This window comes from Simochromis diagramma, unplaced genomic scaffold (assembly GCF_900408965.1).
Source record: "Simochromis diagramma unplaced genomic scaffold, fSimDia1.1 OVJJ01000497.1, whole genome shotgun sequence".
NCBI classification, from domain to species: domain Eukaryota; kingdom Metazoa; phylum Chordata; class Actinopteri; order Cichliformes; family Cichlidae; genus Simochromis; species Simochromis diagramma.
In genome coordinates this window covers 573994-588829 of record NW_024386912.1, presented here as the reverse complement: position 1 = coordinate 588829, position 14836 = coordinate 573994, and the positions used below count along the sequence as shown (strand labels likewise).

At 41.0% G+C, this 14836-nt stretch overlaps 1 protein-coding gene across 9 annotated transcripts in view; it reads right to left on the bottom strand.

Annotated features, from left to right (window-relative positions):
* The window catches only part of LOC120736307 (potassium voltage-gated channel subfamily C member 1-like), a 95503-nt gene that overhangs the window by 35998 nt on the left and 44669 nt on the right, over positions 1–14836 (bottom strand). For 3 of the 9 annotated variants that reach the window (XR_005696464.1, XM_040036330.1, XM_040036328.1), the window contains exons 3-4: positions 10114–10975; positions 6825–7037 (exon numbers count right to left, since the gene is read on the bottom strand). Coding sequence is in view for 5 of the 9 variants with exons in the window: in XM_040036330.1 (XP_039892264.1) it covers positions 6825–7037; positions 10114–10975 (1075 nt within the window). In the remaining 4 variants the exon portion in view is untranslated. Of the gene's footprint in view, positions 1–3871; positions 5350–6048; positions 6119–6824; positions 7038–10113; positions 10976–14836 lie in introns of those variants that run through there. The other 6 variants (XR_005696461.1, XM_040036327.1, XM_040036326.1 and 3 more) reach the window with 6 other exon arrangements.

Here is a 14836-nt window from a genome sequence, read left to right as displayed (position 1 = left end):
CTGTAATTAGCTGTAACGAGATGTAGTGGGCCAATAATGGCTTGATAAACACAGCTGATAATAGTTAGCAGTGAAAATATATTAAATCACATATTTGTAATATGTATAAATTATATGTGCATTCTTTCCATGTGCATATAATTTATTTACACACACAGATTGAATTTCCAGTGTAATTCATACGAAAACACACAAACACATATAGAAACCATGCATATGCCCCAACATATTTACTATGTGATGCTGAATCACACTTAAAAGCTTTACAGTAACAAAAACACAGTGTGTGTGTTCCTGTCTAGCTATCTTTGTGAGGACCGAAATCTGCATTCTACTATACTTGTGAGAACCAACAGTCACTTGTGAGGACACACAAACCAATCCTCACAAATTTGAAGCATTTAAAGGCATTTTCGAGGCTCAAAATGTGGTTTCAGGGTCAGAGTTACAATTAGGTTATGGTTAGGCATTCATCTTTAATGGTTAGGGTTAGGGTAAGGGGCTAGGGAAAGCATTATGTCAATGAAGGTCTTCACTAAGATAGCTGAACGGGCTTGTGTGTGTGTGTGTGTGTGTGTGTGTGTGTATTGCAAGGTTTTATGTTGTGTGATCTGATGTTAATGTTGACTCTGGTATCTATTTTTTGCAAACAAATTTCAATATTGTATAATTTCACCTTCCTCTGTATCTTCCTCATGCTCGTTGGGAATGCTGTCCCTCCTCCTGTACCTGTCGATGGTTTGTGCTAGCAACAGCACCCTCCTGTGATGGGAGCTGGTACTACTGTTGATGGTGCAGCAACAGCAACCTCAAAAGGTAATGTGTCCTTAATTTGACACATTTTGCTGCATTAATTTTTCACTTTTATGCCAAAATTTTTAAGCCAAATTACAAGTTCTGCCCTAATTTTGGTAGGTTAGCTATTCCTGGGAAGGTTCACCACTGTTCCAAGTTTTCTCCAATTGTGGATAGTGGCTCTCACCATGGTTTATTAGAGTCTTTGTTGGTTTGTTGGAGTCCCAGAGCACAACCCTTTCCCGTCTGATAGATTTCAATAACTTTGTTTCTCAGCTGTTTCTTTAGATTTGATGTGGCTAATTCAACTGAGCTCATCTTTCCAAAAACATGTAGTTAATGACATAATTTACAAAGGGGGAATTACATACATTTGAATAGCTTTTCTGCTGTAAGATATACAATCATCATTTAAAAACTGTGCATTTATTCCAGTTTCTTTGTCTATTAAAAATCCGTACGGGGGCTTTTTCACAGCATTGTACTTCACATTAGTGGGATTTTAATATGTGTGGAATAAAACTGAACTGACTGTAAAGGTTTCATGAAATACGATAAATTGTTTTGTTTAATCCACTTTAATCTATTTAAATCTACTATGGTAATATGGTAATTTTTTCTAATGTCATCATGGGTCTAACCTGCCATAATCCAGGTTAGCTATTCTACTATTTTCTGTTTTATTCTATCTGAACCTCAAGGTGCCTGTTTCAGTTGCTCCTGTTTTTTTTCTTACTTACTTCTCTTTATTATTATTGTAGAGTGTTTGTTTTAAATAGCTCTGTCTCATACGTGTGGGTTGAGAGAGTTTTTTTCCTTCTGTTATTTTCAGTGAAGAATGGGATCGGGGTGAAGCAGCTACACACCTCACGCTTTATTTACTCCAGGGATCAGCTGATCGCCCTGGTGACACTGTTTTACATTAACTGCTCAGATTCTTTTATATAGTCCACTTTCTGCGAGACCAGCCTGCAGATGTTGCATCGTCATTTTCAACAAATGGTTATCTCTGTTTGCCAGCGTATCATGCGGTCTGATAAGATTGTGGACCTCGGGGGAAAAAAAGGTCTCTATCTTGTACAAATGCATATTCGTATCAATATTATCATCAGGGCACAATGGCTCTACTTTCATTAGAAAAACAAAACAAAAACACGTCATCCACCTGACCTCAAAGCTCTGTGTTTCTGTAACATAAATAAGGAGCCAACATTTCCCTACGACATCACTGATCTTATCAGAGTTTACCTCTATATATCCTGTTCACTCTGTCAGCTGTTAAACTCCGGTTGCTGATTAAAGAAATACACCAACAATGGTCACAGTTTGACATGGGCAACTCAGGCTCGATGTCACGAAATGTCACAATATTCTGCACAGAATAAGCAGATGTACCTTGTTCTGTCACCACAGAGCTTCTGGAGATAGTGTTTACCCTCAGAGTGACTGATCTCATTTAAAAGTAATAAAGGCAATTTAAAAGGAGGGAGGACCCTGCAGCATATCAGTCAGCGTAGAAACAGGCCATAAGTTTCAGGAGCCAGGCTGGAATCATTTTTGAGTGGCGTTTACATGGCTACTTGTGTTTCTTTTGGTTTCTGACCAGGTACTCCAGCTTCCTCTCACAGTCCAAAGACATGAAGCTAATGTGGTTAGAATAACTGGTAAATCTAAATTAACCTAAATCTAAATCTGCTGCGACCGGTTGGGGAGAGAGAACGACCGCCATGATTCATCCATCGGGGAATCCAAACAATCTCTGGCTAAGTGGACAACACAGAAGACTTAATTCATCAGGCCATTTAGACCTACGGGCCAGTGGACACTCTTTCAATGATGAGGATGTCCACATTCTGGAAATGGAGGAACGCTGCTTTACGCGAAAAGGGAAAGACCATCTCTAAATCGAGGAGGGGGCCTTAGGATAAAGACATGCTGTGGAAGAGAGCCAGAGATTAATAACAAGTATGATTCAATGCAGAGAGGTCTGTTAACACATAGTGAGTGAAGAAGAAACACCCAGTGCATCATGGGAGTCCCCCAGCAGCCTACAACTATTGCAGCATAACTAAGGGAGGAGTCAGGGTCACCTGACCCAACCCTAACTATATGCTTTAGCAAAAAGGAAAGCACTTGCATGCATTTGTATGCCAGGGCAAGTGCTGGCATGCTTGCACTGACATGCTTGTGCTTGGCGTGGTGCAACGGGAAACCACCATTGTACAGCACAAGCAATAGAAATAGATGGACTTTAGAGCACAGTGCTCTGTGTGTAGCATCCTATGTCAAAGGGTCTATAGCCTCCCGAGAAAGACCAGAAACCCCTCCTCCCACCTGTCACTTTCACTCTCGACCAGGTTCAGAGTAAAATGTGAAGACTCCGCTCAGGCAGGTCTGCAGGACCAGACAGGGTGAGTTCCCCATGTCCTCAAGGCTCGTACCCCCCAGTTTTGTGGAGTCTTTATTAAAATGTTCACGCTGAACGTGAGTTGGTAGTGGTTCCCGCTGCTGTGGAAGACGTCATGCCTCATTCCTGTACCAAAGACGCCACGTCCCAGAGGCCCCCAGCATTACAGGCCTATGGCACTGACTTCCCACATCATGAAGACCCTGGAAAGACTGTTAGGCCACATCTGCACCCCCTTCAGTTTGCTTACCAGCCCTGCCTCGGAGTTGAGGATGCCATCATATACCTGCTACCCCACAAGCATCCATCCTCTTTCCTTTCCTATTGACCCTCTACACCACAGACATCAGTCACTTAATGGACCTTCCTGCCATGTTTAGAAATTTTCTGATGACTCTGCTCTGGTTGGATTCATCAGTGGGGGGAATGAAATGGAGTACCCAGTAGTGGTGGACTCCTTTGTTGCGTGGTGCGAGCAGAATCATCTGCAGCTCCATGTGACAGAGACCAAGGAATTGATTGGGGACTTTAAGAGGACCAGAAAACCAGCTGCAATCTACATGAAGTGCCAGAGGCGTCTGTATTTCCTGAGACAGCTGAGGTGATTTAACATCTGTAGGACAATACTCAGGATTGTCAAGTCCGTTGTGGCCAGTGCCATCTTCTGTGCAGTTGCATGTTGGGGCAGGAGGTTGAGGGTCATGGATGCCAAGAGACTCAATAAAATGATGTGCAAGGCCAGTAGGGTGGTGAGGTTGGAGCTCCCTAAAGGTAGTGTAGGAGAAGAAGTCCAAGATGAGGAGAATACTGGACAATACCTCTCACCTACTCCATGACAGGTCACAGGCCAGTACAACGGGAGACTAAGATTACCCAAATACACCACTAACTACACAGGAAACTGGCTAGCTCGCTGTACGATTCCTCCATCAAAGTCACAAGTACACACCCTAAACATCAAGTCTAATATACTGGGATATTTATAAGATCTATTTGTATTTATTAGACTCTTTTTACTATATTTTGTAATATTATTGAATTGAGTTTAGTTAGTTCCTGTTCTTGCTGTCTTGGATCAACTGTGACCACATGATTTCCTCTCCGACTGATGAAGTATTCTGATTCTGATTTTGAGCCTAATCTAACCTAATGACCAGAGCTCTAATGTACTGCATTAAGTGCACTACATTATATGCACTCTGATGTAGTACATGTAGTCTAGTTTAATATTGGAAGCTGTGAATCATTTTATGTGCATCAGAATGATTCTTACTTTTTGTTGTTGTTGTTTCTAAGAAGAAGAAGAAGAAAACCCAACTTCTGATATCATAAGGGTACGACTCAGCACTGAAGGTGACTCAAGGGCTTCATTTCAGTGACAGTATGTTAGCATAGTTAGTCTGGTGTAGTGAACTGTATTGTTTTTCTTCTAATTGTATTTGTATTGTATTTGAGCCATATTCAGTCAAATGATATCTATTGCAATATTTAATGATCTAATGTGGTTTAATTAACTTTAAAGGTAATCTTTGGTTCACTTATGCAGTTTAGTAGTTCAGGTTATTAAGGGTGCTCTGGGTTACCTCTGTGTTTCTGTGGTTTGATCCAGGAGAAGGTGGAATCCTACCGAGCTGTAACAGAGCCCCCTCCAGCTTGTGGCTATGTATTTTGTAATTTTGTGTGTGTGTGTGTGTGTGTGTGTGTGTGTGTGTGTGTGTGTGTGTGTGAATCAGGGAAATACAGTGTGGGGGGTACAGGACGATTGTGAGAGAGTTTCAAAAAAGGAAGGTCAAGGAAAATTGTGTGGCAGGTCATGTTGGCAAACGTTACGTTGGAAACAGGAATATAATAGGAAAATGAATGGATGAGGACAATCAGCAGACACAGTTGGCGGACAATAAGCAGCAGCAGAAGGGGGCAAAGTAAGAATCATCGGATGGATGAATAATAGACAAGACAGTGGAGATGGGAAAGAAGAGAGTATGAGGAAGAGAGAAAGAAACAAAGAATGAACAGTTAATGAACTTCAGTGTAACAAAGTAAGAAAAATAAACTATGCAGTGAATAGATAAGAGTGACAGTGAGAGAGAGAGCAGAACAGTGAAGCAGGGTGATATGGTGAACACACTGAAACGTATTTGATCCATCTGTTCAGCAAGATAAAATATGAAAAATAGCACACTTACAAAAAATGATCTAAATATACATGACGTTCGATATGTTTCTTACTGTGAACAAAGCCCAGAAGGAAACGAGTATCCACACTAGTCTGGAGCCCTTTAGCTGGAGGACCATGTAAGGACACAAATCTCCACATTAGCTGTTTTTCAACCTGCCAGCTCCTCAGGCATAGATAGCCCAGTTATTCCAATGATGCATTCATACCTTGTGAATAAGCATTATGTGTGCTGTCTCTGCACATCTAGCAGTGGAAAGACGTCTGAAGGGACTATTTCCTACTGTGGAATATATCCCAACATGATCCCAAATGACTCTGAGTCAACTCTGCTATCAGTCAGCAGGGAGGACATGGTGCACATAACATCTACCAGTGCCACCCACCACCACCAAATTGGTCAACCTGGGGGAAATAGCCCTTTTCTCTGAGAGTCTGTCACATTATATCTTGCTTGTGATCACTGTATATAAGTACAGACGACATAATTACAATTTGAAAAAACAAGTATTTGACAGTTTGATCAAAGTCGGACAGAAACCCTGACGTATGCTGCCAGCAGAGGTCCATGACAGGAGAACATATTTGCTAGTGTTATTTTAGTTTTCATGGGATTTGTTGACAGTATAAAAACATAAAGTAGCACCAGTATCTGCTGTGTAATACCTACCTGGAGAAAGAATTACAGTTGACATTATAATCCCTCAAAAAGAGTAGTGTTTCATAATGAAGCAGTTTAGCTGTGTGAAAAGAGATTGACACAAAGAGCTCTATCAGCTGCCATAAACAGTGTGAAGCATACACTGAAGGACAGTGTAGTACTACTAAGGGACTCTTCAGTCACCTCAGTGCAGAATATTAATACAATGATTTTTCAATTCATTGAATTCAGTTCAATGAATCAGTGATTACTTTTGTGGTTCAGCACAGTAAATCTAGTCACTCAATCTCAGGGCACCAGACACTAGCGCCGCAGCGACCTCTGCAGTACAGATGGAGGACATACAAATTTAGGGAACTTCCTCTACAATCACATACTTGGAAAGCAGAAAGGAGAGTCATGTGTTACATGTGCCACGGACAGCGTTTGTGATTATGAACAGTCTCAAGGCAGTGAGACTGCAAAACTAAGCTTGCATTAAAAAGAATGGATGGAATGGGAATGTGATCAATTGTGTGCTTTAGGATGATTTAACTCATTTTATTTTAAATGACAACACCATGGCTTTTTTATTATTGCTTATGTTGGAGTAATCTTCTCTCAGTGTTGTAGTTAACTCAGTGTACGTGTGTATATATGTATGTAAGTCTGAGATCAAACGTGATATTTTCACACACTATGCATATTGTTGCTTTAATCAATCAGGATCATGCACTGCTGTCACTCAAGTACCCCCCTCCCCTCTCTGCATCTTTTCCCCTCAGTATCCCCCTCCACCCCCTTACCTTTTCGAACGTTTCCGTCTGTTGTGCGCTGGAACTCCCCTGCGCTCAGCAGGAAGCACGCCCGGTCGTGCGGGTAGCGCTCACGGCTGGTGGTGGAGCCTAGCCCACCGGTAGCCGGGCTACGCTCATCTCCCAGGACCTGGTCGATGGTAGGGCAGTCCTCATTGGCCAGAGCCGCAGCGTTAGCTGCTGCATCACCGTTCTGCTTGGAGTCTGGTAAAAGAGGGAAGGAGAAGGCAGTTAAAAGATTATAGGAGTGACCATTATGGTAAATGGCCTGTATTTGTATAGCTTTACTAGTCCCAAAGGACCCCAAAGTGCTTTACACATCCAGTCATCCACCCATTCACACACACATTCACACACTGGTGATGGCAGCTACATTGTAGCCACAGCCACCCTGGGGCGCACTGACAGAGGCGAGGCTGCCGGACACTGGCGCCACCGGGCCCTCTGACCACCACCAGTAGGCAACGGGTGAAGTGTCTTACCCAAGGACACAACGACCGAGACTGTCCAAGCCGGGGCTCAAACCGGCAACCTTCCGATTACAAGGCGACCTCCCAACTCTTGAGCCACGATTGTTATAGCTGTGTGCCGTGATGAATCAAAACGTTTAATCTTTTAACATTTCTTATCTCTTCTATGGGGGTCACGTGCTGTGAATCAAGCTCTGTCTCCTTCTGCTTCAGCTGCTTAGTCCAGTATTTGAAATCTTGGTGTAGTTTAGCCCCTCCCTCTGCTGGAGGCTTCTTCCTGTTAAAAGGGAGTTTTTTCTTCCCACTGTTGCCAAAGTGCTTGCTCGTTGGAGGTCACCTGATGGTTTTTCCCATATTATTGTAGGGTCTTTACCTTACAATATAAATTGCCTTGAGGCAACTATTGTTGTGATTTAGTTTATAAATATATTTTAAAAAACGAATTGAATTCAATTGTAGGTTGTTGTTGTTTTTTAAATCAGGCTTTCTGTTGAGAATTTTATAGAATTGTTATTTATTTATTTTTAACCTGTTCATTTTATTTTGTTATTTCATACCTTTTTTATTCTCTATTATGACACTTCATGTTCTAATTTCTTTCTCTTTTTTGTGTACAGCCCTTTGTGACTGTCTGTGAAAAGTGCTGAACAAATAAACGTTACTTACTTATAACAGAAAGTTAGAATATCTCAATGCCTGAAACAAAGATGTATGTACAGTATACATGGGCATAGATGACGTGCTGAACATGTCCTGTCTTCTTTCTTTCTTTTCTTTTTACTCATCTCCATGGTGTCACTAGAAGCAATGCCACAATGTAGCACACAAAACATGATCAATCAGCTTTAATTGCTTATTAACCAAATATGCACTATGGTGGTTAACATTGTTGTCCTGTTCTCCTCATGTCTGTGAGGGTTCTCTCCAGGTGCTCTGCCATGTAGTTACTGATCTTATGTTAATTGGTGTGTCTACAGCCCATAGGTGTGAACGATTCTCTCTGCATTAGGGTGCCAACAAACTGGCTATGTGTCTACACTCTGCGTCTCAACCTATAGAAGCTTTGAGCACTACATGACCTTGAGCTGGGTAAGCGGAAAAGGAAGGATGGATGAGGACTGGAGTAGCTGGAAAACTGTTCTGGGTTCTTCCAGCTTACTTTAACCACAGCACACAAGCAGAGACAGTAACACATGAAGTGAAATGCTTTATATTGTATTGAGCAACTGGTCATCTCATCAATCTCATCATTCTCTATTGTAATATCTTTCAAAACACCCTTTTCCCTTTTTGTTTTATAATTGATTTTTTTAAGAGTGTAACTTGTGTGTTATTCATATTTCCAAATGCATTTTTAAGTAGAATGAATCAATACGCTGAGCTTGTTTGGTCTCCCACTACTATCAACAAATAAGCTCCAACACCTTTATGTGGTGAGGTGGCGTCTGAAGCTCTTCAACTCTGTGGCAACATGTTGTGACAGAGCATACAGACAGCCTCAGGACCTGTCTGTATGCTCTGTCACATCAATTTGTTAAAGATATTCTAACAGCCACGCTAGATGCCATCGTCAGGTCAACAGTGCACTTTCACAAAATAACTGAGTAATGGACAGAAAAGAAATCAAAGTGAGGACATCACTGGTTTCCTTTGCAGTTGCACAAATCAACATCACAATCGTGGATGTGTTTGTAATGTTGCTATAGTTACACAATGCAATTTATTAGTTAAATTCAATTTCAATTAAATTTATTTATATAGCGCCAAATCACAACAGCAGTCGCCTCAAGGCGCTTCATATTGTACAGTAGATCGTACAATAATAAGAATCAGTGCCACCTGCAGATTACCAGTACTAATGAGAATCAGTCTGTGAGAAACGGCCCAGATTCAAACTTGCCCTTCGAGACTTAAGAATTTCCTAATAGCTGAAACTTCCTAACTCTAACCTTTTTCACCAGGGTCAATATTATTATTATTAGTTTTATTGACAGCACACTGATGTGTAATGATGTGCGATAGGTTTGTCGTGCTCAAAATGCTCAAAAACTGAGAGTTATCTTCCAATTTGCGCAAATTAAAAAGGTTAGGGGATAACCCTAACCCTCATGTCGTACAGAACAAGCCCGACAGAAGTTGGAAGCTGGGAATTGTAATCTTGTAATCAGATGAGATGAAACTAGAGCTCATCTAAGTGCTGCTTACGTTTGGAGAAATAAGAGTGTGCAACACATCGACCCCACAGTGAAACATGGCGGTGGGAGTATTATGGAATATTATGCTCTGGGGACGGCTCAGTGATTGTGGAACTCTCGTTAAGGTGGAAGGAATCATGAAGAAAGAAGGACAGAATTTTAAAGGAAAACCTCAAGCTGTAAAACTCTCGGTCATCACTTTGTCATACATCGCTCCTGATGAATAAGTACGGAAGACAAACGTGAATGTTACTGAACCGAAGACTAACGTCCCCCAGGACCATCAAATCTGAAGGAGCTTGGAAGATTTGCCAAAGAAGAGTAACAACAACAGGCTGATTATTACTATCAATAATAATGCTGACCCTGGTAGTTTGTGTTTTTTGTCAAGTGATATTGTTCAATGTAAGCAGCTAAAATAAAACTATGTTTAAAAAAAACCTTAAAAAAGCTTGCTCTGTTTAACAACACTTCATCTTTCATAGGGGGATAATAATCCCCTCTTTGTTTGGAAGAATGCATCATCTTTAAAGCAGCTTCACCTAAAGAAACTTTCCCCCTCACATCCCTTCAAACTCCATAAGAGACTTGGCTCACCTCTGTCCAGTTACTCACCTGCCCTGTTGATCTCAATGATCTCCTCCTGTGCTAATGGGCAGTCTCCAGTACCCATCATGCTGCCAGATCCCACCATGCCAGGCCCGAGCACATTTCCCATCAACCTGTGAGGAGATGCTGTCGCCATTGCCAGGGCATCTGGCTTGCAATAGTTTGGGCTGCCTGGCTGTGGCGCCCTGGGGATGTGCTTGTTCCTCTTCTTGGGGAGTTTCTGCTTAGCCATGGCCAGGGAGTAGTACATGCCAAAGTTATTGACGATGACAGGCACTGGCATGGCAATTGTCAGCACCCCAGCCAAGGCGCAGAGGGCACCCACGAGCATTCCTGACCATGTTTCAGGATACATATCCCCATATCCCAACGTGGTCATGGTCACCACAGCCCACCAGAAGCCGATGGGGATGTTCTTAAAGTTGGTGTGGGCTGCAGCTGTTGGATCATCTGGGTCAGCACCGATACGTTCAGCATAGTAGATCATGGTAGCAAAGATGAGGACACCTAGTGCCAGGAAGATTATGAGCAGCAGGAATTCATTAGTGCTGGCACGCAGAGTGTGGCCCAGCACACGTAAACCAACAAAGTGGCGGGTCAGCTTGAATATACGTAGGATACGGACAAAGCGCACAACACGCAGGAAGCTCAGAACGTCTTTGGCTGTTTTGGAGGATAGGCCACTCAGCGCCACCTCCAGGTAAAAGGGCACAATTGCCACAAAGTCTATTATGTTCAGGGCACTGCGGAAGAACTCTGCCTTGTCAGGACAGAAGATAACGCGTGCCATCACTTCAATGGTGAACCAGATGACGCAGACGCCCTCGACATATGTGAGCCAGCTGTCTGTGACCACCTCATACACAATCTGCAGAGAAGAAAAGAAGAAGAGAATTTTAGTTGATCTTATTATTTATTCATTACAACAGACAAATGTCTGACTTCTGACAAGTGGTTGTTGACCCAAGAACAACATTTCTGTGTGACATCTCTTAGCAGATGCACCTGTGGTATAAATCCTGGATGGCTTCCTTCTCGGTATCGTATTCACACCATTTTCAGAAAATGGGACCTCTGAACTTTCAATAATCCTCCGTCGCCTTGTGCTCAAGTTATCCTATTGACTTCGGTAATAATCACCCCAGTAATAATACCCCACTGGCTTTTTACGGCTAAGGGTTAGGAAAAAAAGCAAAACCAAAACTGACGAGTGTGAGCACACATGCATATTGCCAACAATCTAAAAGCAATTTTAAAAAATTGGTAATTAGTAAAAATGAACACGCTAGCAAAATCCAAATCACTGTTGGGGTTTCAGATGATATCTCGCGTCAGTATTGATGTGCTAAGCATCTTTGTCATCGTTTCTTTTGTTTACATTTTGCCTGTATGGGCAGTAGGGCGCTCTTTTGTGACAGACTGATGAACACTGTCTTACATTGTGCTCAAAGTACTTTACACAATGTGCCACACTCACTCGTTCACCCAAAAGCTATTTTCTACACACTTCATGTCTAACATTTACACACAATCATACTTCAGTGAACACATCTTGCCCAAAGACACTTGGGCATGGAGACTGGACACTGGGGCAGCCAGGGATCGATTTTCCAATCGGTAGATCACTTGTTGTAACTCCTCAGCTACAGCTATCTGCTTAAGGCAGTTGCTGCCACATGGTTATACAAATGTTAGCCAAATCACAAGCAGCATGTCTTCTTCATCTGTCCCTCCTGCAGATTGTTCTGGTAAACATTAAGCTAAAGACTGCAGCAAGCATTGCTGATTATCTTCCAAGGGCCAGAGCATGTGACACTGGTGGTACCCTAAAACCGCTGGCTAAAAATAAACATAGATTCAGCAAAATGTTGCATCGTTGTGTATCTTGCCAAAATAATGTCAGATGCTGTAGCTTTCCCTGGCCCTCTCCCATTCAGACCAGGAATATATAGCTGCACGTTATTTTTAAATTGCTGGTGGCCTGAGTGGTGCCAAAGTGGGCTTTATAGATGATTGGGAAACTTTCTTGAAAAACCCCGTAGAGCTGAGAGCAGGAAGCAGAGTTTTAGTCTTACACGCCTCTCAGAAGCTTCTCTACTCTCATCAAACCAAAACAAGATAAACAAAACATCATAGCATAAAAATAAAGAAAGAACAACGTAGCATCATCAGCTGCAACAAAGGGTGAAATGATTAAATGTGGATTTTGAAACATTAGGTCTCTTTCTTAGTAAATGATTTAATAACTGATCAACATATTGATTTTTCTCTGCCTTGAAGCAGCGGCTGCAGAGTGGAAGCAGTTTTTCACACCAGCTTTTTAATCAAGCAAAGATCCAGACAGAGTTTTACTTCACCCTAACCTGAGAACCCAAAGAGCTTCGTTTTTTCTTGTTACCTATCGTTCACCTGGTATTACTGACACTCACCGTCTGATTTCTTAGAGTTTTAATCTGATTTAGTGGCCAGTTCAGATGAAGCAGTTATAGTGCTTTTTGCTGAAAACAACACTGTGTTTAATCCGTTATTTGACCCGTGGCTTTACAAAATGTAAATGAGCACACACATTACTTTAATCAAGCTCATATGTCACACACTGTAAAAGAATTGTAATTTCATAATTTAACACTGTTACAGAATTTTCCTGCTAATACATCAAAACTCAATAAAATTACAAAATAAATAGTCTGTAAACTAAAATGTCTTTTTGTAAAATAACATGAATAATAATCATTATTTCTATATTTTCCTACACAAAATGTATTTATTTTTACACACAAAACATATGTAAAAATGCAGCCGCAAATTTAACATAATTTTATTTAAAAGATAAAACTGTTTAATTCTAGGTTTATGCAGCAAATATAGCTCTAAAATTTGATGTGCAGAGTGTAAAATGATGCAAACAAATTAAAGTATAAATAAAAATTGTGGATTATGGGCAATTTTACAAGGGTACTGTGTGGAATAAGAAGGTGAAGACTTTTGTTAAACAGCCAGCACAGTAAAATGGACCATTTATAGCTTCGTCCGAAGGACAGCAAATGGACCTTACAAAAGCATCTAGTGTTTACATTCAGGTAGGTACTGTGGAGACCGGGAAATTCTAACATTGTTGTAAAAACATCAATAATAACTTTGAGGCAGGAAAAACGAACAGTCACAGTCTGCAGCACAACTGGATATGCTGCATCTGCAAGGCCAGTATCGGCCAGTATACTCAAGCTAACTGGTAATAGCTTACTAATATAAAAAAAACTGTCTTTATTCCACCTTGGCACTAAATCTTCATGACTAGTCTTCCAGGCATTATTAAAATTTTGAAACGTCCCTCTCTTGATATTAAGACAAGAATAGAGTTTCTAGCAAAGGTAAGGGCTGAGGTGATGCTAGCCGTTTTAGCTTTTCAGCTACCTGCACATAATAGTTAGCATTCAGCACTCAATAGATTGATCTATTCAGGTGTCATCTGTTGTTCTTTCTATCAGCGGATTCATTTTAAAGCTGTTGGTGTCGTGGGGTAGTGGAAAGGGGAGACTTGAAACTAACAGGTTCCAAGTCTCACTTAAAAACTTGCAGCATGTTGAAATGTCTTGTTTACTGTCAGCATCAGTTTCTATTTTCTGTGTTACAATGTAAGACTTTAAAGGGATAGATATGAAAAGTACTGCAGTTAATGTAGTCTGGATGATAGACTCAGTGTTCCCTTCATGTGGACCTTCGGTGTTTATTATTATCCTTACTTTTTGCTAGTCTTCTGTGTCTTGCATTTAATTTTGCTTCCTTTGTTCTATTTCAGGTCATTCTTTAACATCCTCTCATGTGCTCCCTGTTCTTCACAAAGTTTGGATTTTGCTGTTTAATTTTTCCCTCTGTGGATCTTCTGCATCCGAACTAAAGGTTTGTTTTCAGCTTCACCTGCTGGTGTCTAAGTGCTGCATGTTCATGCCTCTCATTCCACACTTCATGACAAATCACAAATGGATATACTGTTACACAATAAAATGCAGTCAATACCTCTGTTCCTCATCTTTTATTATTAAGATGTAATATTATTACATATATAGTACGACTGCACATATACAGTTGATATAATCACAAATGAACAGTAGATTTCTGTGTGTTTGATAGCAGGTACTAGTGTGATGACTAGATGCTGAATCCATTCAGGGCATTTTCCTCATATGGTGTGGGTCCAGTCTCTGGATCTGCTTAAAGGGATGGATCCCACAAATTAGTACTGAGCAACATGCCAGTGTGTAACTTCATGCATTTTCAGATACTGCTATAATAGTATAAATATCTGCTTCAGCTTTTTAAGGGGTTTCAGGACCATCGGGAGCCATTTTGGGCTTTATTGAGAGGAGACCACTGCTCACACTTCTTAGTAGTAAACGGTGATGAAGAGGAGCAATGGCACTAACATGTTAGAGCGAGAGAGAGGGGAAGCTGTACTTTAAATAGAATCCAAGAGTGTGTGTGTTAGTCATATGATGTGAAGAGAGGGAGCCATGTTATGAGCTGACTGCTTGAACTAGTTCAGACTTCATTCAGTGATTAGATCATTATCACACTGGCACATACGCAGGTGTTACATGTGGTTAAAATCATCTCAATGCATTAAGTTTACACATTTCATATAAATATAGTCTATTACTGTTATTTTCTGTAGCCCACATAATTGAACATTTCAGTTACATAAAACATGTAAAGTTTGATGTTATGTACT